This window comes from Acanthopagrus latus, chromosome 23, assembly GCF_904848185.1.
Source record: "Acanthopagrus latus isolate v.2019 chromosome 23, fAcaLat1.1, whole genome shotgun sequence".
In the NCBI taxonomy this organism is placed as follows: Eukaryota; Metazoa; Chordata; class Actinopteri; order Spariformes; family Sparidae; genus Acanthopagrus; species Acanthopagrus latus.
Window position 1 is genome coordinate 12,657,060 of NC_051061.1, and position 26,067 is coordinate 12,683,126.

At 42.4% G+C, this 26,067-nt stretch overlaps 1 protein-coding gene across 9 annotated transcripts in view; it reads right to left on the reverse strand.

The window, feature by feature from the left end:
• The window catches only part of cep112 (centrosomal protein 112), a 103,570-nt gene that overhangs the window by 75,488 nt on the left and 2,015 nt on the right, over nt 1-26,067 (reverse strand). For 7 of the 9 annotated variants that reach the window (XR_005073032.1, XM_037090036.1, XM_037090032.1 and 4 more), the window contains 8 exons: nt 20,457-20,529; nt 18,353-18,430; nt 15,331-15,378; nt 15,138-15,224; nt 8,607-8,693; nt 4,699-4,798; nt 4,150-4,268; nt 3,461-3,604 (listed from right to left, as the gene is read on the reverse strand). Coding sequence is in view for 8 of the 9 variants with exons in the window: in XM_037090036.1 (XP_036945931.1) it covers nt 3,461-3,604; nt 4,150-4,268; nt 4,699-4,798; nt 8,607-8,693; nt 15,138-15,224; nt 15,331-15,378; nt 18,353-18,430; nt 20,457-20,529 (736 nt within the window). In the remaining variant the exon portion in view is untranslated. The remainder of the gene's footprint in view (nt 1-3,460; nt 3,605-4,149; nt 4,269-4,698; nt 4,799-8,606; nt 8,694-15,137; nt 15,225-15,330; nt 15,379-18,352; nt 18,431-20,456; nt 20,530-26,067) is intronic. The other 2 variants (XM_037090035.1, XM_037090037.1) reach the window with 2 other exon arrangements.

Sequence of the window (26,067 nt, forward strand, 5' to 3'; positions counted from 1 at the left end):
CCACCAAAACACAGCTATCCTTCATGGCACTTCACGATGGCTGTGGCCCATGACAAAGAGCTCAAGGCGTCAATCTGGCAAATTCTCCAGACCCAAATGTGATTGTGTTGTGGGAAGTTACATAAAAAGTCCAATCCATGGAGGTGCTGATGTGGATTGTACCTGGCTAAGACCCATTGAGGCATGGACACTTGACCTCTGGGTGTTGCCTGTGGTGTCCAGGGCACCAGGGCATTGGGAGGGGACCCTTTGAATCCTGAGCTCTTTGTCATGTTCCCCGGGCCATTCCTGATCAGCTTTTACGCTGTGGCAAGGCAATTTTTCCAGCCAGTCTGGAACTTAGTCTGCAACAGTGTTTGGTGCATCCACATGAATGCTAGGACCCAAGGATTACCAGCAGAACATTGCAGTGTGAAGAGATGATCAATGTTATTCAGTTCATCGGTTGACCCCAGAGCTTCGACATGCGGCCGAGCCTGGCGGGTATAAACAAAGAGGTTGAGGTTGAGCTCAGTATAAAGTGTTCCGGCACAAAGTAAAAAAGAACTTATTTCATAGATATGTTGAGCACACTCCAAGAAATGAAAGATAATGAAATACTAGGGACTAGCAAGAAGAGGATGAAAGTTAATCTCTCACTGCAGGACAACATTAATCATATCTCCATTATCAGTCCTTTGAATATGGACGTGCACAGACTACAGTCAAGAGTTTGGCTGGCGCAATACCTAGGCAGATACTGGCTTGTCTTTATTTTCAAACACCTACTCAGTCACTCTATCTGCTTTGCCCTGTGCATAGATAAGGTCCAAAAATAACAACATCTGACATATCTGTAAGCCCCTGGTGGGATCTTTGATGTGCTTTGGATAGAAACCCAACCAGGTAGCGATGGGCAGATGAGCATCCTTCATTTCACTGTTATTAAACCAGATCCAGTGCGCTGTATATGAATGAACATGAATCATCACTCTGACTTTGTCTTGGCTTGCATGCTTTTCATGTGAACTGAGCAAACTTTTCACATCGTGTCCTCAGTTTGAACTTTCATTAAGCACTTCACATCTCTCCCTCATACTGTAGTAAGCAGAGGAGTACCAGTGGCATGAAACAGCATATAGTATCATTTACTGAACAAACCAAATGCTCAAAGCTACTCAAGCTCCTAGCTAGTGGGTCAAAGGAGGAGAGCTGAATATTCCACAGGCGCAAAATGTCTGCATATTGAATAAACTGAGTTCTGGTATCTTAAAAGTTGAAATAGTGACCTTTTCACAATAAAACACAAGAGAATGTTGATTCTGCAGGATTAAGCTCAGAGATACCAACAACGACACACTTGTGCTTCAAAAAGTCACACAAGATAACTCCACAATCAACATCCAATGTGTGTGTGTGTGTGTGTGTGTGTGTGTGTGTGTGTGAGAAAGAGGGTCAGCCCAAACTCACAGCAGGAAAGCAGCTAATTTACAGTCACAGAGGGCTCTTTTCATTCTCTGAGGCCGTGTCTGTCCTTAATTATTAAAAGAGGGGCCTTACCACCGGCCACGCACTGTCCAGTGTTTGATGCCTCTTAAATGTGGGCCTGTTGACAGATTACGGCCAGAGGCAATATGTGTGTATGTATGACAGCCCATGAATGCTGATACTGATAACAATACTATTTATGAAGCGTTGCATTTGCCTGGCCTCTGGTGTTGATGTTACCCGCTAATGAAATGTGCACGATCCCACTTACAAGCAGAGTCCTTTCACATGACATCAAAGAAACTGCTTCAGGAGATGCATGTACAAGCGTGCACGCGCCCCTCAGAGCATGACCACTGTCATGCATGAGATTTAACACAAGCTTCCATCAAAGACCTTTATAAAAGATGATTTGAGAGTCATTGTCACCCTGAGGTTATGGGATGTCTCTCGTCATTTGAGCCATGGCATGGCCTCTCTGTCAGTCTTATAATTAGAAGTATTTTATGATGTGGACTTGAGCTACTGTGACTGGGACTTGAGTTGACTGGAGTTACTGTTTTAACAACTTGCAACTTGACTTAAAAGAAATTGAATGACTTGAGACTTGACTTGGAAGGTAAAAGGTGAAGAATTTGGGTTTAAAACACGTCCCAGGCTTGAAAACCTTCTCCTCTCGTCTGTCCAAAGCTCCTTGAACATCATCAACACTCATCCTCACTCCAAGTTCCCAGTCCAGGCAGCAAGCTGCATCGCTAACTGAACTAGTCTAAAGTCTTACATATTGCACAGTTAAAGATTTGTTCTTGGATGACTTGAATGACCTGTCCTTGTTCATTTTATGTTTTCAGCTTATACCAAGTTCACAGTGCAGGATTTCAACCCTGAGCTTGCTGTTGTATTTCTTGGGGGATTTTGCTGACAAAAAGCCCCAGATCAGAGGCATAATTGGCAAACGCTCCCATGTGTGAACTTAACAGATGCAATCTAGGAGCTCGGGGGACAGCTCACATGCGTGTTGCCGACACCCACTAAATATCTTGCAGCCTAAATATCTAGGAGATTTGCAGAAGGGTCAGAAAGCCTGGAACGAGCTATAGCCAATGAAAGCAGACACTCTCTGTGACTTCTTCCTGTTGCTGATCAGTCATGTAGAATGCAAGACTCACGATTACAAGGCAGAAAGTTGTATAGTGTAAGCAATCTGACAACTTTGAACGTCATGTAGTCTTGCTGCAGTATTAGCTTTTTCAGCCAGTTTGACCCTGGCTATCAGTATTTCACTCTTTGGAAGAGGTGGGGAGAGAATATTCTTTGTCTGAAAAGAAATTAAGAATTAAATCAACTTTCATGAAGTTATTTGTTTTTGTTTGTTTACATTTGTTTTGCTGAATATGGATAGTTTTAATACAAATTCAATTCATCAACTGGGGATGAGTGAGTGACATGACTTGACGTTTACAGATGGCTTGGAATTGGCTTGGACTTGGACCAAGTCACCTGAGTCACATGTCTAAAGATATGACAGATGCATTTGCTTGCCTTAGAGCTAAACAAGGCAGGAGTTTTTTGCAAAAATACACCAATCTTGTCACCCAAAATCCTGTTTGTTCCAGTGGAGGTCTGGTGTTGGATATGGAGCATAATCTGCCCACATTAAGTGTCTGAACGCTCAAATCTCCTGCTGCTGTTTAACATGAATCTCCTCAACAGCAGCAGGCGAATGCTTGGTCTGAAGCTGCATGCATGCTCAGTCCTTTCATATAAAGTGATGAGCATAGGTGAGTGGAATAGACATGAGTATACCAAATTAAATGGTGTTACATGAGGTGAGGTCTGGGTAAGGTTATGACAAGTTTTATGCTGTTTGGAGTCAGCCACAATATAATGGTTGCAAATAATTAATGTGCTTACAAAACTAAAGTTTCATTTACAGGTTGAACATTTACTAAATCCCAAACACAGACACACCAATGGCAGTTCCTTTACTCACAGTTGCCTGTGACCGTGCATCATACTCAGCCTCCATCTTGGCCAGCCTGACGTTGGTGTCTTCTAGCAGCTCCTGGATGTTCTCAGTGTGTTTCTTCTGCAATTCAAACTTCTCCTGCTCCATCTCTGTCACAGCAGCATGCAGCTGGAGGAGCACAGAATAACAACACATCAGTCACACATGTATCTCCCCGTATGTCCATACCTACCACGGTTTATTTCTTTTGTCACTATTATATATTTTCTCATTTCAGAAAATCTTGTTCCTCGGGCATGCTCATTCAAGGGGAATAAACATCATTTATATGGCTAACTAGTTTTTTTTATCATTACATCTGAAATAAATTGTTCCACAAGATTGCTCATCTCGCGCTAAGTGACCCAGAAGAGATGAGTGGAAATCTCATTAGGATCTCATTGAGCCCTAACAGCCCTGTTAGCTCGAGCTATCAGGAGTGAAAACACAATTTACCCAGGGCAGAGAGCATTCATTTTTCATCACTAAAAAAACCCACACTAGGTTAAGCACAGCATGAAAGAATAAAGATTTTTATAGCGGTATAGCAGAGCCTGCCGGCTTGCAGCCAACTCTGCTGGTCTCACGCTATCAAATGTTCTTCCTCACGCTCGGGGTTGCTTAAAGGGGGCTGGGCTGCAGAATATCGAAAGCCCTTCAACTCTTCCTCATACCTTCTTCTCCCACTCATTTTTTAGGGAGTCGGCGCTCTGATCCGACATCTTCTTCAGCTCGGCAATCTGCTTCTCTTTGCTCTCGCAGATGACCTGGGATTCCCGCAGCACACTTTGAACTGTGGGAGAGCGCACACACAAGCACACATGGAGCAGTCAGGCCCTGCCTCGGGGGTTTGTGTGCAGATGAACACAGACACACACCCATAGACATACACTCATGTTCGATGATGGGCTGTCAAGCAAATCAATGTCAGTAAAGATATTGTTTCTATCAAATTGCTGGTAGCTCTTCTTATGAAACGCTTTTAGAGACGGACGAAAGAGAAGAGATGAGTGGGAGAGGAGCGGGCAAGAGGAAATGAAGCATGGAGAAAAAGGCACACATTATGTGATTAAACTTTAGATTGAGCAGCACAGCTGGAGAACATCACTCTACACCAGAGCAGTCTTGTGGAATTGTATCTTTTTGGGCTTTTTACACTGAGTGTTCAGAGACACTCATATAAACATCCTTCCAGTTAACCCTGCAATGCTGCGACCTCTCACCTTTCTTCTCCAGCCTACGGATCATCTCCTCTGAGTCCTTCTGCTTGGCCCGGTACATGCTTTTCATCTCTTCAATCTCACCATTCTTGCGGTCCAGAATCTGAGAAGGGAGAGGGGAGCTGTTTTTAAACACATGCAGGAGAAAATTTTGCTTTTTCTTTTTTTACTATACTATGTCTCTGGTGAAGCTTTTTTACTTTCAACAGTATCAATCAAAAGCTAATAGACACATTTTCAAGCAAAGTTTAGCAATTTTTGTTCAGGATTCTTAGTCACAGAGGCCAAATGTGAAACTACTAGAGATAATTTTGGCCTATTATCGAAAACTGTGATGATGTCAGTAATCAGGCCTATTCAGCTACTTTTTCTAGAAGTGCCACAAACTAGTGGCTGGATTTTACACTCCCTGTGTTCATTCTTTAAATCTATAAATTCAAATGTGTTAAAACAATGTCCCCTTTTTTACATTTTTTTTCGTCTGTTGATAATTCGTTTTCACATTTCACAAACCATATACACAAAAGTAGAGAGAAAAATGCACCATTTTTAATTTTAGAAGTAGGTTGTCAGTTTGATTCTCGAAAATGATATGCTTAACCAGCCTGGGTTAAAACTTTTTAGTGAAATTAGAGTATTTTTGTACTTTGCATCAGCCATAACTAATGAATTGGCTAATTAGCCTACTTACAAAATGTTCAAAGGGCCAGAATGAGGTTGTTAAAGGGCCACATTTGGCCCACAGGCCACGACTTGAATAGGTGTGACTTATATGTTGTCCAATATATGCCAATATGAAACTTTACTTAATACTAAACACAAAGCGTGGATGTATGAAAAAGAGGCACTAATAGTACAACTAAAAACAATTACATCTAAATACTCATTACACTGCAATTTGAACAAAACAGACATTTATACTCAACTATTTGACAAAACCAAAATAGACTGTTCATCTTTAGCTCTAGTTATTTATAGCAACGTGGAACATTTTGTATACATAATTCACTGTGCGACCTGACAAGAATTCATCTTCCACATGCCTATCCAATCCTATGGAGACTATGGGCTAACTGAGTGAAATGGCATCTGAGTGAGCCACCTGTGCTGAGGTGTGATGAGGTAACTGCATCTGCTTGCTGCTGCCATCTGTGAGTAATTAGTTAAATTAGGCTATGGAGAGTTGGAGCTCCAGTATGCAAGGACAGTTGTGCAGTCTGCATGTGGAAGAAGGTGTCTGGGTTTGACTGCTTAACCCACACATACATGTACATTATGCAGATGATCTACAGGTGTGTGTGCCCCACATTTTCAAATGTTTTTTGTAACATGATGATACAATGAACACTTTTTGTGTACTCTATGTGTATGATGGTTTCGTATATCACATTATCTTTATTCTCACAATGAAATCATCTACTTAAGATCATCATCTAATTTTTTAAGCATAATTGATAATGGTATTGTATTACCTGACAGAACAAAACAGACTAGATGATACCATCATGATATGGCAAAATGGCAGAAAGTAAGGGCTCATTTTTCTGTCAAGAACTGTCCCAAAGCCCATAAGACTCTTCCCTCTTTCTAGCATTTTGTTCTATCCAAGTGCGCTTATTTGCCAGGCCTGTCATCCTCTGTGTGAATGGGATGGGGAGATGAAAGGAGGATGGGGCGGCGGGAGCAAAGTTCGCAGAACATTTAGGGATACCCAATTTTTATTTCCATTTCGCCAAACCAGAGAGATTGTTGTCTTTTTCGGGGTTCGCCATGCGAGGTGGCGACACAGTGTCAGGTCCAGGGAGAGTGCACAAGACAGTGGGAAATGAGAGCTTTTAGGGTGCCCATTTTAGGCTTTTAAAAGACATCCTAATGTAGGGGGGAAACCAGCCTGTCCGTCCATGACTTCAGCCAAAATTATCAGTGAATGGCGTAACTGAACTGGATGTGAAAACACACCAACAAAAGCTGGAGTTAGAGCATGAGTATACCTTCTGTACATACAGAGAAGCGATAGGAAATTTCACAACAAAAACACAAATGTAATCTAATTCATGTGTCATTTGAAACTGAATATAGATATTAATGACAATGTATTGTTTTTCTGGTGTAGGATGTAGTCCACTGTCAGCATGTTAAGGAAAAACACATAAAGCTATGCTTCTTCACCTCAGGTTATTAAATATTTTAGAAGTACACACAGTGCTGATCTACAACCATTAGCATACAACGCTCAGGCCTGTTCTCTCATTACCCTCTCCATTTCAAGCAGGGGGACAATGACCAGTAGCCTTTCAGCAGCCTATACATCATTCATGAGGAGACTAATTAAAACGAAACCTTGCGTGCCTTCCTTCCTTAAGGCTCATCAGAGCGCACCCCTGAATCCCTCCCCCTTTGAAGCCATTAGAGGGAATACTGGGTAAAATTCTGAGGAAATTAAATCGGACATAACTTGCAATCTGTATGTAATTAAAGAGAGTCAGAGAGAGCTGGCTGTCATCCTGTCTCTTGTCAAACACAAAGAAGCAATGGGCATCTTAAAGTGGAGAGAAAATTGGAGTGTTTTCTCTGTTTTTATTAAAAGCTTCTGTGGCAGCAAAGGAAAAGTCGCACTGAGGACATGACAGATCCCAGGTGCTTGATCTGCAGCCTAACTGATGGACACCTCGTGTGAAATGAAACAGCTTTACCGCTATTTTCACCAGCTGACAAAGAGCTTTGAAGAGCTGATTATTTGCAGGACGGGGCGATGAGAAGAGGAGAGGCTCCTTTCCTTTTCATTAGCCACCAAATGGAATCAAGAGTCAGTGATGGGCACTATAATGCAGGTTAACTGTAATTTGATGAGCGCTAACATGGACAGACCTGCCCGTCCAGATGCCCCAGAATAAATCATTGAGATCTTTGAAACTCTTTTCATGTGTTCCTTGTACTATAAACTGAAACTATGAGGATCCTGCAAAGAGTTTTCAGTCATTTAGTGGATATTCTACCAGTACCAGCTCTGTTTGGGTTTTAAACACATTTGAAATCATGGTTTCCTGATGAGATGTAGTGATTGACAAATGAGTAATTATTTTGTGCCAATCACAACCAAAGAGAAAGCAGTAGAAGTCCAGAACGGGATTCAGCCACAGTCAGACTATGCCCTTCCCTTGCAATCTTCAGAAAAAAAATTGTTACCTGAAAAGACGCAGTTCAACTATGTCTAATTCTATGTCTGAGCATGCATGAAAGACATAGAATATAGGTATAGATATAGAATATAGCACTATAGGACCTTGGGCTCTGCTTCATTCAGTATTGGTGGAAGGATACGTGAATGAAAATAAGACTAGATCTGCTGCTTAACTGGGCATTTACAAGCATTTATGATTATAGAGAGATGGGAAGAGACGATTCCATGGACTAAAGTAAATAATAGATACTAAGGGAAAGGAAATTTGAAATCAGAAAGTTGATATTTACAATATTAATGAGGTAATAATGCACACTCAGAAATATTTATGTTTTCTCTAACTGAATAAATAAGCTGTTGTCTGAGGAAAATAAGGTCCTCTGAACACTGTTATGTGTTAGCTAGAAAGGTGGCAGGGTCCGCCAAATATAAACAGTGAAACAGTATGAAACTGTGTTGTCCTTTAAGGTCAGCTTGTTTATTCAGTTATGAGAACATAGAGTTTGTTTATTTTGGCATGAAAATCAAAGACTCTTATCTTTTGATTAAAATATCCTTTTAAGACTGAACAACTTCTAGTCTGATGTCCAACTTTCTGTCATTTCCCAACAACAAATGGCCAAATCCTGTTTGTTAGCAAGAAGCTATCATTACGAAATCGTGAAATTGGTAACATCAATATGGCTACCATCATACACAAGTATTCTTTACTTCAGTTTTTGCTTCTTACTTTCTCAACATCTGCATCGTGTCTCTGCTGCAGCCTCAGTTTCTCCTCCTGGTGCTTGGCCTCCAGAACTTTGATCTCCATCTCAGTCTGGAAACACAAAGAAAACCAAAAGTCATACGTGGAACATTATGGACCATCAGTTTTTATTTCAGTGTGTAAAATGAATGGAAACATCTGCTTGAGGGAGGACATATTTTTTTATTTCCAGGCAACACAGGCAACAGAATTTTGTTAAACAATAAGATGTGTGTCCTAACTTTTTTTATAAAGAAAGATGCCTTGGAGAATGGAAAAATATCATATGTAGTGATAGGATGAAAGAGATAAGAGAAATCTGGATGAAAGAAGATACAGTGCGTCTGTCTCACACACAAGCGCAGATGATGATGAAATAAACCACATTAACATTTAAAACATTTGTCCGTGCACGAAGCTTCAAAAACTAGTGTGAAGCTGAGATTTACTCAACTGTGTGTGTGTGTGTGTGTGTGTGTGTGTGTGCACATGTTTGCGATACAATCTTCAGTCGGACTATAGCAGGCACAACAAAGTGAAAGCCTCTGGTGTGTGTGTGTGTGTGTGTGTGTGTGTGTGTGTGTGTGTGTGTGTGTGTGCACCAGATCATGACGAGAGTGGCTGTTTTCATTTGAACATAGGATTTTCAGGGGATGAAAAGTTCAGCGTTGTCATCTGCACGTTGGAACAGATCTCCTAAAGCTTGAAGGTTTTCCCGGTCTCAGTCAAATAAAAACCATAATGACCTATTCATCACCTGAATAATTGACTAAGAAAATTGCCAATCTTAATCCTCCTCAGACTTTTTATACAAAATGAGACATTAGTCATTCGTCATTTCTGGAAGATAATTATCATGTCTCCAACATTATTATTCACAAATATAGCTTGGTCTTTGAATGGCATTCCCTTTTGTCTGCAGGGAGGCAATATTAATAAATGACGGATATTTAAAAATTGCATGAGGTGACTGATCTGTTGAAGGAGTCCTGTGATCAATTAATGGCACAGATATATATTACAGAATTTTTCCTATCGTCAGTATCGGTATTTTCTGTGTGCAATTGCCGATGGAATAAATGACTTTAAAGTGGATAAAAACAGAAATACTGAAGTCTCCTGGATTACTAATTTTGCTAATGTTTGGCATCAGTATTGCCCCTGAAAAAGCATATTGGTCGACCCCTTGTGTTCAGTACACAATAGAAAAAACATGCTAACTTTGCTGAAAACAGGGGAGTTACAATTTTCTCATATTCTCAGAGCTTTTCCACTGGTGGGAGACAAAAAAAAAGTTATCTTTTGCCTGAGAGTTTGCCAGAGAAAAAGAACATGTGGTTATGTAAAATAAAAGGGTTTTATCCCCTGGTAAGTGTAATCGTATTTTGAGTCAGCAGGTCCATCCAGGCTCAGATCAAACCGACAAACTAGACAGTACTGGTCAAATATGAATCAAGAATCTGTTGCTGCATTGCAAATTTTCTGCCTCGAATGTTTTTAGAAACACTATTGAGCCAACACTGTAAACTTAGAGTTGACTTTACTTTTACAAAGTCAGGAAACCAACTGTTTCAGAGATATCAATTAAAAAGCAGACTTTTATGGTTGTATGCACTAAAAGGTTTTAACAATTACTTCTTGGTCTACTTGGTAATTTTGAGGTAAACGATTTCCTCCATTTTTTTGTAAATAAGATCACGTCGTCAGATTTTACAGTGGTCTCTTACAGTTGGTCTTGCTTGAACGTGTAGCTCAGTGCTACACTTCATACATGTTTCCTTGCTCTGTTTAATTGTAGGTCTACCCAATGTCAACAATTTGTTGTTGTTATTTCCTGAAAATTTCACATGGCTTTGTGCCGTTTCTTAAAATAATATGTTTCCCTTCGGCTTTCTTCTAGCTCTCTAGTTTGTTATAAATTACCCACAAGATGTTTTCCCACTTGCAAACACGCAACACATGGAAATACACAGACAAGCTTTGACAGACAGATGACTGGCCATTGGCTTTGATGTCACTACTCATGTTTAGTCACTGTCTGTTCTGGTGTGTTAATCAACCCCGGAGCAGGGTGACAGTGTTCTGCCTTTGAAAACGCACTTCTGCTGTGCGAACACGTCGGTGGTTAACAACATCCCGGGGCTAGCTCTTGTTTGTTTTTTGTCATCAGAACAATCAAGTTAAAACTTCCCACAGCATTACTTGGCACAGTCAAACCACATCAGACCATCTCTTGATATAAATCAAAGGAATAACATATGATTCCATTACAGTAGGAGTTTGAGTGCATACACATTGATACACTACAGCCATCAACAGTATACTGAAATATGTACCCTGGTTTGAAATGGTGGAGTCTATAAACCCGAAAAGCTTAGACTTTATTAAGATGTTGGCACCTCATTTCAGATGATCATGTAGAGCAGTATTAAAAACTTGCCTTCTGGATGCCTCCCCTCATTACTGCACTTCAGCTACAATTATACACTGTATCCTTGACAAAGCTCTGTTAAGTATTCTGTTATCTTTCTTCTGTGTCTTTATTCGTGATTTACCACTATTTCTTGTGCAATTCAGGGGACCACAGGAGACCTGTCAGAGAAGAAAGGGAAAAAGCGAAAAGAAAGAGAGAGGGAGAGAGATGGCAGTGATTGAAAAGCAGAAAAGTAAGTGGAGACCTGATTCTGCCGGCACCCAAAAAAAAAAAAAAAAAAAAAAAGCACATGTGGGGGTGTCACTTTCTTATCCTCTCTTCAAATGCTCTTTGGAGAAAGTTTGTCAAACTAGATCAGGGGCGTTTGAAACTTGTTTATAAAGGCGTCAGAGAAGGAAGGAGGAGGAGGAATGTCGTACACCTAAGGCGTCTGAGATGCCTTCAATCAGCCCGACTGGGTGGTACAGATTTTTTCCCTCTTCTCTTCTTCAGAGTTGCAGCGAGCGCTGTAAGATGCCATGTTTTTTGACACTTCGCTCTTGAAAGGATGAGAGGGAAGAAGTGGTGTGGGGAGGGGGGTGGTTGAGTGAGGGAATGCAAGGAGAAGACGGAAACAGTTGCTTTTTCTGCTCTCAAAGCTGGCGCGGGGTCATGGCCTTTTTCCTCAGGGGGATGTGTTCACAAATCGTCAGCTAACTGTTCAGGCGCCACAAAGCAAGGTTGCGTTTGTGCATTTCCTTCGTCTTGCCTGAGATGTACAATGTCCTGGTGCGCCTTTCATCCTCAGTAAACACAGATGCTCTACGATAGTCGGTATGCAGCGTTCTGCTATCTACTGAGGAGCAGCTAGATGCCATTTCCACAGTCTGACAAGAAGTTAATTTACTGTAGTCTGTCCAGATAGTGAGGATGGATAAAAACTTTGGCTAAAATTGAATTTCTGACGTGTAAAAATGAAAATAGTTGTGGAGGAGGGTGATTCCAAACACAGTGGGTAAACAGATCATTACTTGAAATTGCTAATATGAACACATAAAGTGGATAAGAATAAAGGACAGAGGAGAGATGCTTGAAATAGAAGCTTTATCATTATGGAGCTCTGTTGGTCCCTTGTGCCTCCCGGCCCGGAGCACCATCTTGAAAGACAAGCAACAGAACTAGTCCCCTTAAAACTACTAAGCCTCACTAGCTTGCTCTTTTTTGGCTTTGAAAAACGTTCAGATAAGACGGGCTATGGCCCTCTAAATCACAGCCTGAGAACTCAAGCCTCGTCCCAGTGGAGCCTTAGATTTGAGAGACTGCATCATTATGGCAACGGAAAGCAGAGGGGCCTGATCCCCAGTCGGGGGCTCGTGACCATTAGGGTGCGACTGCTTGACACTAACACATTAATCTAGCATGCTGTGCTTGCTGCCATCAAATCTCTCAGGTCAGGTACCAAGGGGTTAGTTTGAAGACACACACAAACTTTAAAAGAAAGATGGGGCACTTTAATCATCCTGTCAGTATCTCCCCTCTGTAATCACATGACTCCGGCCTATGGCTGAGTCTGAATCATCAGTCGCCATTTAATTGAATTTTCCAAAGAAAGACCAAGCCCTTATAATGCCGAGCACTGCTAGGGTGTTACTGAAAGATTAGCAGGATGCTGATGGCCCTGCAAGACATTTTCCACAACCCGCCCATAAGCAAACACACTGTCTAAGCTAAGTGAGTCAAAGCGTTGCTAGCTCGCGGTGAAGTTTCTCAGCTGCCACTCATTATTCCATAGGAAAAGAGCAGTCAGCATTCTTATCAATGCAGTCGGTAGCTTAGCTGGAGGACGAGCTCGGTGTGGAAACTGAGCTGTTTGTTAAGCTGTCGCCAGCTTAATGGCATGTGGCGCGTGTAACTCTTTAAACCTGGGTAAATTTTCAACTAGGCTTTAAGGATTAAAGGGAAGTGATGTCACTGTGATTTCCTAGACTGGGCCTAGACAGCCACGCAATAGCAGGGTCGGACAAGGCCTCCATGGTTCTGTGAAAAAGCTTAACGGAGCTATTGAGGATGATATGGTTATGGTGGGATCGGTGACTTGAGTCACTTCTACGGGGAAATAAAGAGTGGATGTGAGAGACAGAGTGTGTGTGTGTGTGTGTGGTCACAGCTGTATCCTGTGGGGTTCACAGTTCCTAAAGTATACATAACACTCTTTTAATTGCCAATAGTGACTCAGGACACACGATCAGTGCAGGCATCTCAAATAATAAAACCTGAAAGAAAAAAGGGGCTCTACAATAGCATGTCATAAACCACAGACCTATTATGATTTACCGTATGGAGGGTAAAGCCAAAAGGGAATTCCCAGAAGCTCACAATGGTGTTGAAATCCATTCTGAATAAAAGGGCAGAACCATCACTAAACAGGATAGAGACGGTGGAAGAGTTTACATCCGTGCCAGGCTCCCTCTGAGACTGTTCTTAACCACAGTGGTGCTTTGAGTTGAATGGCAATGTTGGTATTTTAACCTACACATGATACCATGCTGGCGTCAAAGGTGTAGTATGTCAGAATATAGACATAATTATAATTAAGATAATGATCAAAAGACTGTGAAGAAGTTACAGTTCTGACGTTATTGATGATCATGCATTGGGTTGCAGAAGCTAGCATGTAGTCGGCAGTAGTCGGTTAGAACCAACAGTAGGTTGGACTGATACCATCGTCCCTACAGCATAGTCACATGAATGCTTTCCTTTTCCCTGACATTTTCCCATCACAGTTATAGTTTTATGCTATTCAAAAATAAACCACAGTATAAGCAAGAATACAACATAACTGTGATGATTTGGCTACAGTCAAACCAAAGCACCATGAGGAAAACACTCCAGTTCTGTGCTATTTCCTCTAATTTCCCAATGTGTCCCTCCCAAAGTTTCTCTGTGACTTTCCTGAACTGGTTCCCATGTTGACAGCACTCTGGCCTCTGTGGAAATGACAGGCCAGTTCAGTTTCCTACAGCTTCTAACATAAGTAATAGTCTAAAGTCTAAATGGTTCAAAACAAATCACTAATGACTACAGCTTCAAAAATTACTGCAAAGATGATTCTACCCATTATACTCTTTAGAAGAGTCACATGAAGAGTCACATGATACAATGTGTTGCATTACTATAGATCGTACTTGTGCGGCTATTAAACTGGAAACTCTGTGAATATCAAAGTAAAGTTGGTGTGGAGGTTAAACACGGTCTTCTCAGATGTGATACATTTATATTCCCACCACACACAGCTGTATGTAGCCAGTCAGCTAGTCTGAGGCAGGATCAAACAGCATGGGACGTTGCTTTAATGTTTTTCGTATTGGTGTTTCTACATTCAATATCAGCCCACAGGTAGACCAGCCGACTGGGTGGACGTGCGTGTGCGGGGGGAGTTCGTGTCCACGCATTCGAATCCTCTTTAAGCAGTCACAAACTTTGCTATGACAGGTTACTAAGCAAGACCATTCTAGTCTATCTCGTCTTTGCTTGTTTCGTCCCCTCTCCCTTTCGCCGTTCATTCTCTGCCCCTCGCCCCCGTAAAGCCGATCTGACTGGAGCACTTCTTCCCTGAGCAGACATGAAAAGCCACGGCTATTACAGCCAAGTCATGCTCAGTTTTATATTTAACAGTGCGGGAAAAGGCGGACGGCAGGGGGAATGAGTGGTGGGGAGGGTGAGGCGGGGAGGGGCAGAGGGGGACTTCAAAGCATGCTTTCAGAATGGGATTTTCAGCTTAAATCCACATAAGGAAAAAACTGTCATCACTGGGAGCCAGCATTATTTTTGTCTTCTAAGAGGAACGTTGGCCTCGGCCATTTCAACAATACAAACTATGCACCAAGATGTATGTACGTGGCTGTGGGGGCGTCTAATGCCATAAAGCATTCAAGGGAGCTTTAACCTGTGTATGTGTTCAACACTTGCTTCTGCACAAACGTTCAATGTCCTGAATAGGAAGGATTTCGGCTGACTGGAATGGATATACTGTTAAAGGGCCGTCTTGATATACAGAATTATTATATTCAGCACCAAGGAAGCTTTCAGGTACTCTTGCTTACTGTTGTGCATACTTCCTTGCTCTGTACAAGCTGTGGGCCCTGATCATCGGCCAAGGTGCTGTTCCTCCCAAAGCTTGACTTGAAAATCTACAGAGACAGAGAGGAGCAAGATCAGGTAGTTAGGTAGAGCTGAAAAACAGCACCTTGGTCCATGTTACAAAAATAAATCACAAGGGACCCCTTGAAAACTTACCGGAGACAAGGCAATGGGCTTCTCTCGCAAATACCTAGGGTTTTCGATCTGAAAGAGGAAATAGAAAAAACTTTAAACTCTTCTTCAACTCCTAACAAAGCCTTACCCACTACCAGAATCTAACCTCCTCCCTCCATTTGTCATAAACAATGTGGCAAGCACATCAAACGCCTGGTTCTGTGGCCGGAGTCTCTTCCGTCAACTCGTGTCTGTTTAGAGAGACAGAATGCGGCGGGCTACTTCAAGGCATCATGTGTGTGGCCGGCTCCGTTTCCGCTCTCAGCCCCTCTTTTGCTGTCCCGACACGGTCCTCTTTGTCAACACTCCAGACCGCTAATCTGTAAGCTATCCCCGGTCCGTTTACCGTCAGATGGAGGCTAGTGTGTATACATCCCTGCCAAACAATGACGCGGCATGTCCTTTGATACAATATGAAACACGAGAGGAAAAAAAACAGAGTGAGCTGTTAAACCACCTGAAAGTAAAAGGGCCACAATTGGCAGCATCGCATCAACACAGCTCAATAACTGTGACACAAACTGTTGACAACCCGCTTTCTTCCTTCCACTATTTGACGTTAGTTTATGACCCCATTATTTCCTTGTGAACTCGCACTATCACACAGTGTTTCTCTCTCATGCACTGAGGCTGTCTGTAGGGGCTGCCAACTAGCGGCAAGATCACGGCCTTTCAAAGCAGCAGAGCTGACTTTGGAGATGACAGCAATGACGCCCAGTAAACAGTTCTGTTGCTAATCTCTTCAACATGGGGATGAAGGAGGAAAACAAGGAGGATGAGTCGTCAGGGTAGGGGGGTGAGGGTAGTGTGGGTCTCATTCAGTGGTGTTAAAAAAAAAAAAAAAAAGGATTTCATGTTATGAGGTGGCACAACGCACATGAAGCTAACAGGAGATGAGAGAATAGGACCCGAAAGAACCCCAGAGCTTGGGACTAAAATAGTTACAGCTACTGTACGAGGATAAAGTCGCAATCTGTTGCTTGAGGGCGAGCAAGTGACAGGTGAAATAGATGAAAGTAGCTTCGTCTCCCGACTAAGCCTGCATGATGCAGGTAAAAACAGGTCAGACGTTTTGTTGGCTGACATACTGTAAGCCCTCAAACAAAAGGAGACATCCGGCTTGAATGCAATCACTTATATTGTCGACTGTAATACATGCACACACAGAAAGACACACGCACAACAACAGACCACTCAGTCTAGTCAGCGCAGAGCAACATCAATGGACCGTGCCATGATGTGTGATGAATTGCCTCTCAAATTTGGCAGCGGCTTACAAAGAAAAATCCATATTTACCAAGTGATGAATCAATCAATATCCTTCTAAACTAATGCCCAGGCTGCAAACAAGAATGGGATTTCTTTTTATACCCACAGACAGCCAGTCATCAGATTTGATTGAGCACGGCCCACAGGGCAAGGAAGACATGTAGACTAAATGCTGTGGTGTGATGCTGGCACAGCGTGATACTAAACTTGGACTTGGTGCACACGTATGCCTATGCGCACGCTCTTTTTTTTTTTTTCTTTCTGCATGCCCACACACATGCTCCCGTGTGCACAGCACTCACAGCTGGCACGGCGTACCATGTCATTGGAACCTGACGTGGATGGATGGACGGACGGACACAGAAGAGGGACAACACTCCACATCACAAGGCCTGGCTCTCCAGCCAAACAAACACACGGTGATTGATGGCTTCCTAGTTTCGGACCAGTGTTGAGCAAGCAGTCAGCGCACCCACCTAACCACAGACGGGAAAGTGGCAGCGGCTACCATTAAATTCACTGTGTATGTAAAGACAGGCCAAGTTTTTGTGCAATTTTATCTACTTTGCATGATTTTGTTTTCTTTACAGGCAGGTCGGTGTATGCTGCACCCAGCTCTGCTCGTCCAGCACACGCACTACAGACTAACTGAAAGATTAAACAGATGTCGGTCCAGCTGACTCAGGTTCTGTATCTCTTAAAGGAACGCCTTTCCGAGTCTGAAGCAATCTGCCGTCTGCTGTCCAGTATGGCCACCGTGCTGACTACACCGACTTTATTACATTGGAGGTGAAATGAACAAACCGATATGGACTGCTTAAGAACATCTAAAGCAAAGTAAAGATGTTGTAGATAAGAGCGATGCTTGGCTGTGCTGAAATTTTGGAGGAGCTGAGCGCTTTGAAGCAGTGCATCTATAAAACTTCTGTAAACTTGAAGGGGGTTGGAGTGTGTGTGTGTGTGTATGCGTGTGAGTGTGTGCGTGCGTGCGTATGTGCATGAGTGTGCATGTGCTTGCATGTGCTTGTGCGTGAGGGAACATCTGTTGATTTGAAAGATGCAGGCTTGGGGGAGCGTTGCCAAGCAATGCCTCTTATCAGCGTCTCAACACAGAGGAGTGCAGAGCGGAGCAGTGCAAGGCTTCACGTCTGCTGATAGATACCTCAGATTACCCCTGCGTTGAACGAGAGAAGGAGACAGTCGGAGAAAAGATAGAAGGGTGGTAGACGATAGGGTGGTAGAGACGTTTTGAGAAAGAGAGGAAAAAAACAGGAAGAGAGGGGCTGTTCTGAAGGGTAAAAATCAGTGTGAGTAATGAAAGAGAAGGGACGGAGGCGACAGGTAAACGAAAAAAGAAAAAGGGAGTCTCGGGGTCATGCAGGTGAAGAGATAAGGAAAAATAAGGAAATAAAAGACGTGAGGGCAGGGTGCTTATCAAACCCTGGCCCGGTGCACTCCAGACAGAGGAGATAAGAGAGGAGCACACATCTTCAAATACTCAGTTTACTCTACCCTGCTCTCGCTCCTCACGTCCTACAAAAGCAGTGAGCCGCCTAAAGAAAGTGGCGGAGAAAGGTTTTTTTTTTTGTTACAGCTTTTGTTCGGCTAACTCAGCATCACTGCACTATTGATTCAGATCTGCTCAGGTTTTCAGATTCACTGTCACTGTGGCTGAGCTGCAGCACGTTGATGGCTGCATGTAACTAAGATGCTCAAGGCATGCCTCTGGACTCACCCCCAGGTTCCAGCTGTTGAGACGAGCCTCCAGGTCACTGTCATCGGGAGACATACCTGCCTTCAGCCCCGCATCCACCTGAGGAGGCAGAAGGGGGGGAGAGAAAGAGTGCGTAAACAGCAGAAAGAAAAATGGAAATGAAGGGGAGGACTGGGGTTATAAATTAGAGGAGGGAATTTAAATGATTCCTTTGATTGGCAGTTTGGCCCGGGGAAGCGAACGGCAGACAGTGATGGAGGTTTTCATTTTGACACAATATAATTCCTCCCTTGGCAACAACAAAAGCGGTTCTTTAAAAGCTTACAGACATACAGTACACCCACATGTGTTCTCCTCCCATACTAACAGCACTCTACTCCCTCGTTATCTCCATCTCTCCACCCTTTGCTGCTCTCTCACTCTCCCCCCTCTCGCGCACAGCACTCCAGATGTTTGGCAGTTCCACATCATTTCCGTCACGCAGTAAATTCCACAAGTGGGGGCATATGCAGCTACGCCGCCTGTCATCCTTGTTTTCCCCAGCCTTTTGTTACAGCAGGCCTCCGGATTTGTTTTATACAGTATAATTCGAATGCTTCCAGGGGTTCTGTTGATTCAAGATCAGGTTTGCTCGAGTCGAGGTTGGGCAGCGAGGTCGAAATAGGGGAAATATCTAATAAAGTCGAGAGAGCGATAGGGAAAGGAGAGATGTTGTTGAATTTGATTAGGATCAGGTGGAGTGTGGACCTTGGGTGGACCTCAGCGGAACTGCACAGACACAGAGAAATGGCCGAATGGAATAGCTCAGGATTAAATGCCCCCTTCTGATTAAAAAGGCATTAAGGTCCTGGAGCCTCACCCTCGAACAAACATAGTCAACGTTTCAATTCTATATCTAGGAATGCTGAGTATGTGGTTCACTGGCTGTTCAAAGCAGCATGTCAGACACTGTATCGCACCAGGAATTCAAACCATTGTGTGAAACACTGATAAGTATGAATGGCTTTAAATGGTTTTGGCCACAGACGTACGAGCAGTTGTGCCAATGAATTGTACGGCTTGTTACATGGATATGTGCAGTGGGGTCAGGAAGATTCAATGGCAAAAAACACATTAACGGTTCTAGTTATTCATGTTTTAGCACGATATCACCCCAGTTTTACCAAATGTGAAGGTGACTTGAAGTCTTTGTCATTTTCGTCAAGCCTGAACTTCTTTTGCAGAATGATGGTGCATTGTCCGTGATGATCACTATTATTCAGGTCACCTCAGAACCACTCAGAGGGTTTCATTGTTTTTTTTATCATAAGACAAAATAAAAAGGAACAACTCAGTATAATGGAATGCAACTCGAAATGACAGTAAAGTTGATTCAACATCGCCTTAGTTTCAACGCAGAACATCATGGCCACTGTGGTGGAAATTTCTGTCAATCAAAGAGTAAAGTCAGATCTGTCTTTTCGGTAAGTTTAATCCAACCATCTGCAGATGGACTCACCACACAGTCAAATTCATGAGCTGAGTGAATGAGCCCCGAGTAAAGGAGTGTTCACAATTTTATACACAGATATCAACAAGGTCAGGGGAAGAGACAAGCACTCTCGGTGCCAGCAGTGATTAAGCTACACACACACGTACATACGACTATCCCAATCAGACAGGCTTCTCATCGACACAAGACGTAAAGTTAAAACTTCATGACGCATGACCTGGGACTCTGTGCAAAGCATAAAATTATCAGACATAAAACATAAGACAAGAAGACGACTTTCTATCTGAGTTTTGGCTGGTTCGTGACTCTGTTACAATCATATAGGGCAGAGGTTAGGTGTTCATGCATTTGCATAAGATATCAGTCACATGAAGCAAGTTAGATAAATGTTTTTAAGAAATCATATTCAACAAAATAGTTCAAAATTCATCAACCCATAATGAAAAGGAATTTTTCCATCACACCACTATTTGTACTGGCAAGGGCAGGTTTGCTATTATTTATTTCAATGTGTCATCACAGCTACCTTGCAGCAACCTATAAATCTGAAAACCCTGCTTGACGACTCTTAAGACTAGTATGCTTGGGAAGTCCTGAGGTATGGTTGAGTCAGAAACAGGGTGATGAACTAACCATCCTGGCATCATGTTTGAGTGGACTGGAAGACGTAGGTTTTGATGGGGCCTTTTCCTCATACAGCTTTCTCCTGGAAGAGAAACAGAAAGAAAATTGTGATACGTTAACCTACAGCATGCACGTCTCTGGAGCCTGCTCTCGTCCCTCTGTTTGCATATGAATGTGCTTGCGTAGGAAGCCTGCCTCGGTATTTACACGGATCAACATCTGGCATTGGTTGCACGCTTTGTGGTCTGCATTTCATCCCATCTGAACAATAAACGTCTCTGCTATACATCACGGACGGCTCACGGGGCACCAGTGAATGGCTTGCGCAATTCATTTATAATCATGCACCTCAATCATTGTCTCTCATCATGTCCATAATGTTTTAAAACAAGCAGCTTAACAGGGAAACTGCTTATATTCACTGGCACACAACCACATTCTCTCCCCACCCTCTCTCTCACACAAACACTAACTCCCTATCTCATTAAATGCATGCACATGAGGCACTAATGGCCCACTAATGCTAATTGGATGAAGATGTTAGAGAGGACGGGAGGATGTAGGACAACAGCGGAGGAAAAAAAAAAAAACGCTGTCATCTAATAAAGACATCAAAATGCCTTCTAGAGGGCACTGTTTCACACTCCCACACTCGGAGCCCTATGGGCGTTCTTTTTCTCCCATGTAATTTTTTAAGCATTCCGGTATTGAGAAATTTGAACCTCATTTGTCACAGGCAGTGTTATCTCACGGAGAAGAGCACCATCGCTGAGAGGTTTTTGGAAAGACTTCTGAATTTAGAACAGGAAGGATATGTGTGCGAGTGGAGTCACCTTTTGTAATATGTCTTTTACCTCAAATGCCCTGACTAAGGAAACACGCAAACGCCTGCAACGCAGTATTTACAGATCGTACAGCTCTGTTTGTCAAATGAATAAATCATAGCACATTTATAGAGATATTAGTTGTTTTTTTTTCACAGCACTAGCTAAAGATTAAATGCTGCTATTTACTCTTGCTTTCTGAAATCTCTGCTTCTTTAAATCTAAGGAATACTAAACTCTTGATGGCTGCGACGACTCTAAGTTATGTCCTGTTTAAAGCTACACCATGTAACTTTTTTCAGTAAGAGTTTTTGTTATACAGTCCTACTTTCTTGGGCAGTGGAAATTCAATGATCTTTTTTATTCTCACCTCAACATAACTCAAAATACAAGCTTGTTCTAATTTTCACAAACATAACTGTAGAAATGTCGCCTTAACGTACATCAGAAACTCCTGTTGGCTCTTACAAACCGCGGTTTCTTGTATTAAGAGTTCTGTCTTTCTATAGGCCTGTAAAAAGTTGAGGAAAGCACCTTTAGGGATTGCTTTACTTAAATGTATGGACAGTGAGGGTAAAATGTTGCTTGGTATAATATTTAGATAAAAGACTTCTATTAGTGGACAACTATGATTTTATCTTTACTTCAAGTTCTTTGACCGAAATAATTATCTGTCCTCTGAAGGACAAAAATGTTCTTCTTGCTGATATTATCAATATTATTTCTGACCATTTTAATTAGTGTGTCGTTTGGTTGTGATGTTGTACACAATATATGTTGTTATTTGGGGAGATCTCAAAGAAACATCCTGACTAAAGGACGTTTGGCTTCTTAACTATACCAACTCCTATCTTTGTATTAAAGTATGATTAATCATGTTAAAGTGATTGTGGTGGATAAGGTTCTGGGGATGACACTTGACATCAGAATGGAAGAAGACTTCTCACTTATTTCATGAGACAGAAGCATAGGAGAGGAACGAGAGGATTAAAGTTGCAAAAAAAATTCCAACTCTTCAGGCAACAGATCTTGCCTAATGGAGGTCGAACACAAAAATGTTACAAGTACATGGACAAGTTAAACAGTTCACGGGCAGTTTGTTTGTAACTTCTGAGAAGACTGGGCATAAAATATGATAACACAGGTAAGATATGAGATACTACATCTTCAAAGAGAACCAAAGATTTTGATGCTCAGGAGGAGAGAGCAGTGGCCTGAAGAATTACAACATCCAAGCTTAAGGCTGCACAGAGTTCTGGAGCCCTGTATACTGATGTGAAATAACTAAAAAGCAGTGCAGTTAATGTCATGGAAAGGAGTGTCATTTATTTTCATAACAGGAAGTCTCTTGGTTACATGCCATATGTTGTCTATCACTCATAAATGCTGAATTGATTCTAGCACCATCGAAGTACTGAAACACATGGAAAGGCAACAAAATCATGCAACAATTGGTCTCATCTATACAGAGCCTCTGAGGGGCAGAGGTCTTTAAATACATAAAATCGCATCAATACTGTTAGATATTTAATATTAATTCAGAAATAATTATGATCAAACATTTCAAAAATAAACCCTGAAGACCTGGGCTTTCATGTACACACCCGCTCCATCTCTCTCACGTACTGGTTTGTCTGTGCATGCGCACACAGACACAGACACACACGCACACCTGCATGCACATGAACAAACACACAGAGCCATGAAACTTGGATAAGGGGGCCAAGCTTCGCAATCTTGGGCCTCTAAGTCAACAGGTGGATGAGGATAATTGAATCAGATGTGTCTGGAGTCTGAGGCCCAGAGATCAAAGCAATTGCAAGTCAGGCCAGAGCCACACACACACACACACAGAAGAAAATGAGAACACCATGTAGAGCCTCAGAAGCTGCAGCTTGGCTGATTAAAGCAGCCTGACATCCATACCCCAGCCTGACCTCCAGGTGCAGGGCCAGCAGGCCCGGGTCTCAGCCTCGGGCACCCTTAGGAAAGCTGTCTGACCTTGGGACACAAACATCCTTCTGCCCCTTCACACCCTCCACCATAACCCAACACCACCTGGAGGCAAGATCAGTGGGAATTGTGGTCTGTGTGTCAGAGACATGAGGCGCCTACACAAGCATTAATGGCTGAGGACTGCAACTGCAAGGACAATGTTACTGTCGCAAAAAAGAAAAAAGGAAGAAAAGAGGAGCGAGAGGGGAAAAGAAGTTAAAAGTTTTCATATGTGGGTAGAAATCATACAGATGGAGGACAGCAGTCAGTGGAAGAGACAATAATAAGGCTGAAAAGAGAGGCTGCCGAGTCACAACCAGAGACATTAAGTCAAAGCTAAACTGCAGCAGCTGACACCAGCTGCACTGATTACCACGTCAAACGTGTCAAAACAGCCCACAACCACCATTTTCTCCCTCATGTCTTTATCATTGCCTGTCTCCTATGAACACAAGGTGACATATCAGAAGATGGAGTGGACATGTAGGCTAATCACCAAAGCTGTTCCCTGTGATCTCTTGACCTGAGCTGACTCCACTTGCTTTCCCACAGCATTCCTCTGCCTGAATCAGTGCCATGGACAAAGCAGTGCCTCCACCTTGTGGCAAACTAAGGAAAAACACACCAGAACGGAATGCATGGCAGAATTCGCTCAGGGCACTTTGGACTAATGAGGTTAGATGATGTATCTGTTAAACACACACACAGAGAAGTAGCATCTCATAATATCATAAAATGATCCCAACTTCGCATTTAGATCCTGAAACTCAAACTGGACCCAGTGAAACAGTTTCACAGGATAGAAGAAGCCCTGCCCATCACCTGACTGATGGCAAGTGAGACAGAGATCAAACGTTGCCACATCATAGGGAGGGAGCCAGACGAGTTCCTTCCATTTAATCTTATCTAAATGAGAGAGACACATAAAAGGACTCTTGGCCAGGCTAATTTTCTCCATCAGGACGTTAGCCTGTGATCTGAGCGTCTTTCATGGTCTTATCCCAATCAGACACTATGGCACTCAGCAGTCTGCTACCCACAAAACCTCTCTCTCCACACCCTCCATAGCAGAGGGGAGGAAGGGCTGCGTCATACTGATGGTAACCACAACATTTCGACTCACTTCTTAAGTACTCTGCCATCTATTGTGCCATCTATTACGCAAATAAAGGGGCGTGTCTGAAGCAGGTCAATAATGATGACGTAAAGTGCATCACAGCCAAAGTCGTCATTTCTAGACAGTCCTTAAGGTCCACTGTGTAGGATTTAGAGGGATATATTGGCAGAAACTGAACATATTCTGCCAAGGATATCATAAAAAAATATAGGAATGCATGAGATGTATTCATTCTCTGCTAATACTAAAAAACCTGATTACCTGAGTTTTTATATGCTGCCCCCACTTAACTGGAGCAGTAGTTAAGTCAATAAAAGCAATTTTGCTATTTGTTCAGTTGGTTACAATCTGCACACTCAACAGAAGATGCCACTCTTTCTGAAAAATAAATAAATAATAAAAATAAATCAAATTAATATTATTGACTGTAATTTCATTATAACTACTAGCCATAAGTAGCCCAAAGAAATTCCCCATTATTGAGCAGGTAAATACTGGCGCACTATATATAGCACATCCCTAAAACTTAAGTGTGACAAATATTTTAAGATAATTCCTTATGTTCATTTTCTACGAATCAAATATTATACAAATGCACCGCAGTAATTTGAATTACATATGGCAGCAGAGGGCCTGTACTCTTCTTACACAGTGCCCTGGTGGATATTAAGCCCTCTTTACTACAGTTACAGTGCTCTCCTTTTATTATGCAAATGAGCATATCAAGCCACAGGGCTCTGATTTGACTTTCCTTGTTAATTGGAATGAAAAACCCTGAGCCATTACTAACATCGCTTTGTCAAGCCCCCCGAACTGCCTGGAGTCAGAGGAAATATCCCTGAGCAAACTAGGATGACTGATGATTTAGTGAAGCATATTGAAAGAGTTCACACTGGTGCATGTATTCATGCATGTGTATGCACAACTGGCACATGAGCTTTTACTGAAGCCATTTTAATGAGAATAAAGAGTAAGCGAGCTATAGTACTGAGTCGTGCTCCCTGCTTCCTTCTCTCCTCTGTGGGGGTGAGAGCTCAGGTTCAACAACTGGGAAAGTGCAAAGAGGAGAAAAAGAGAAAGATGGAGAGAGAAGACGAGAGATTTCTCATCCTCTCATGCTGTTTTGAAGTGCATCTCTTTGAAAAGTCAGAATGGACAGCTCATGCAGACTGATGCAAGAACTTGGCAATGTCTTCGGCTTTTCAGAGAGTGCTGCTGAGCAAATACGATTGGTGATCAGTCATGAAAGCCGTTTATATCCAGCTTCACAGCCAAGCTCAGTGTTTTCAGTCTGATAAAAGAACATCAAAACAAAATGCTTGGTAGATATCTTGTGTGCTATGTGTAGCATCTTGTACTTCTGACCAGAGGGTTATTTCATCAGTCTTCTCATCAGAGAAGTTTGGTCACTGCATGGAACAAGGGGAGATCTCTGTTTCCAAATAAACTGTATTAATGCATGAATATGACACAGGGTTCCTACAGTTTTGGAAGGGTAAAGTTCAAGCACTTTCAAGATAGTTAACAGTTAAAAGGTGCAATATGTAGGAACTGGCCAACTTTCAAGTTTCTACTCAAAACAAATAGGGGGCAGCATATCAGCAGAGTAATCACTAATTGCTCCTAATATTAGCTGTCATTAGCTTACTCATTTAGCCATTCAACCAGCGGTCCTTTTTGTTAC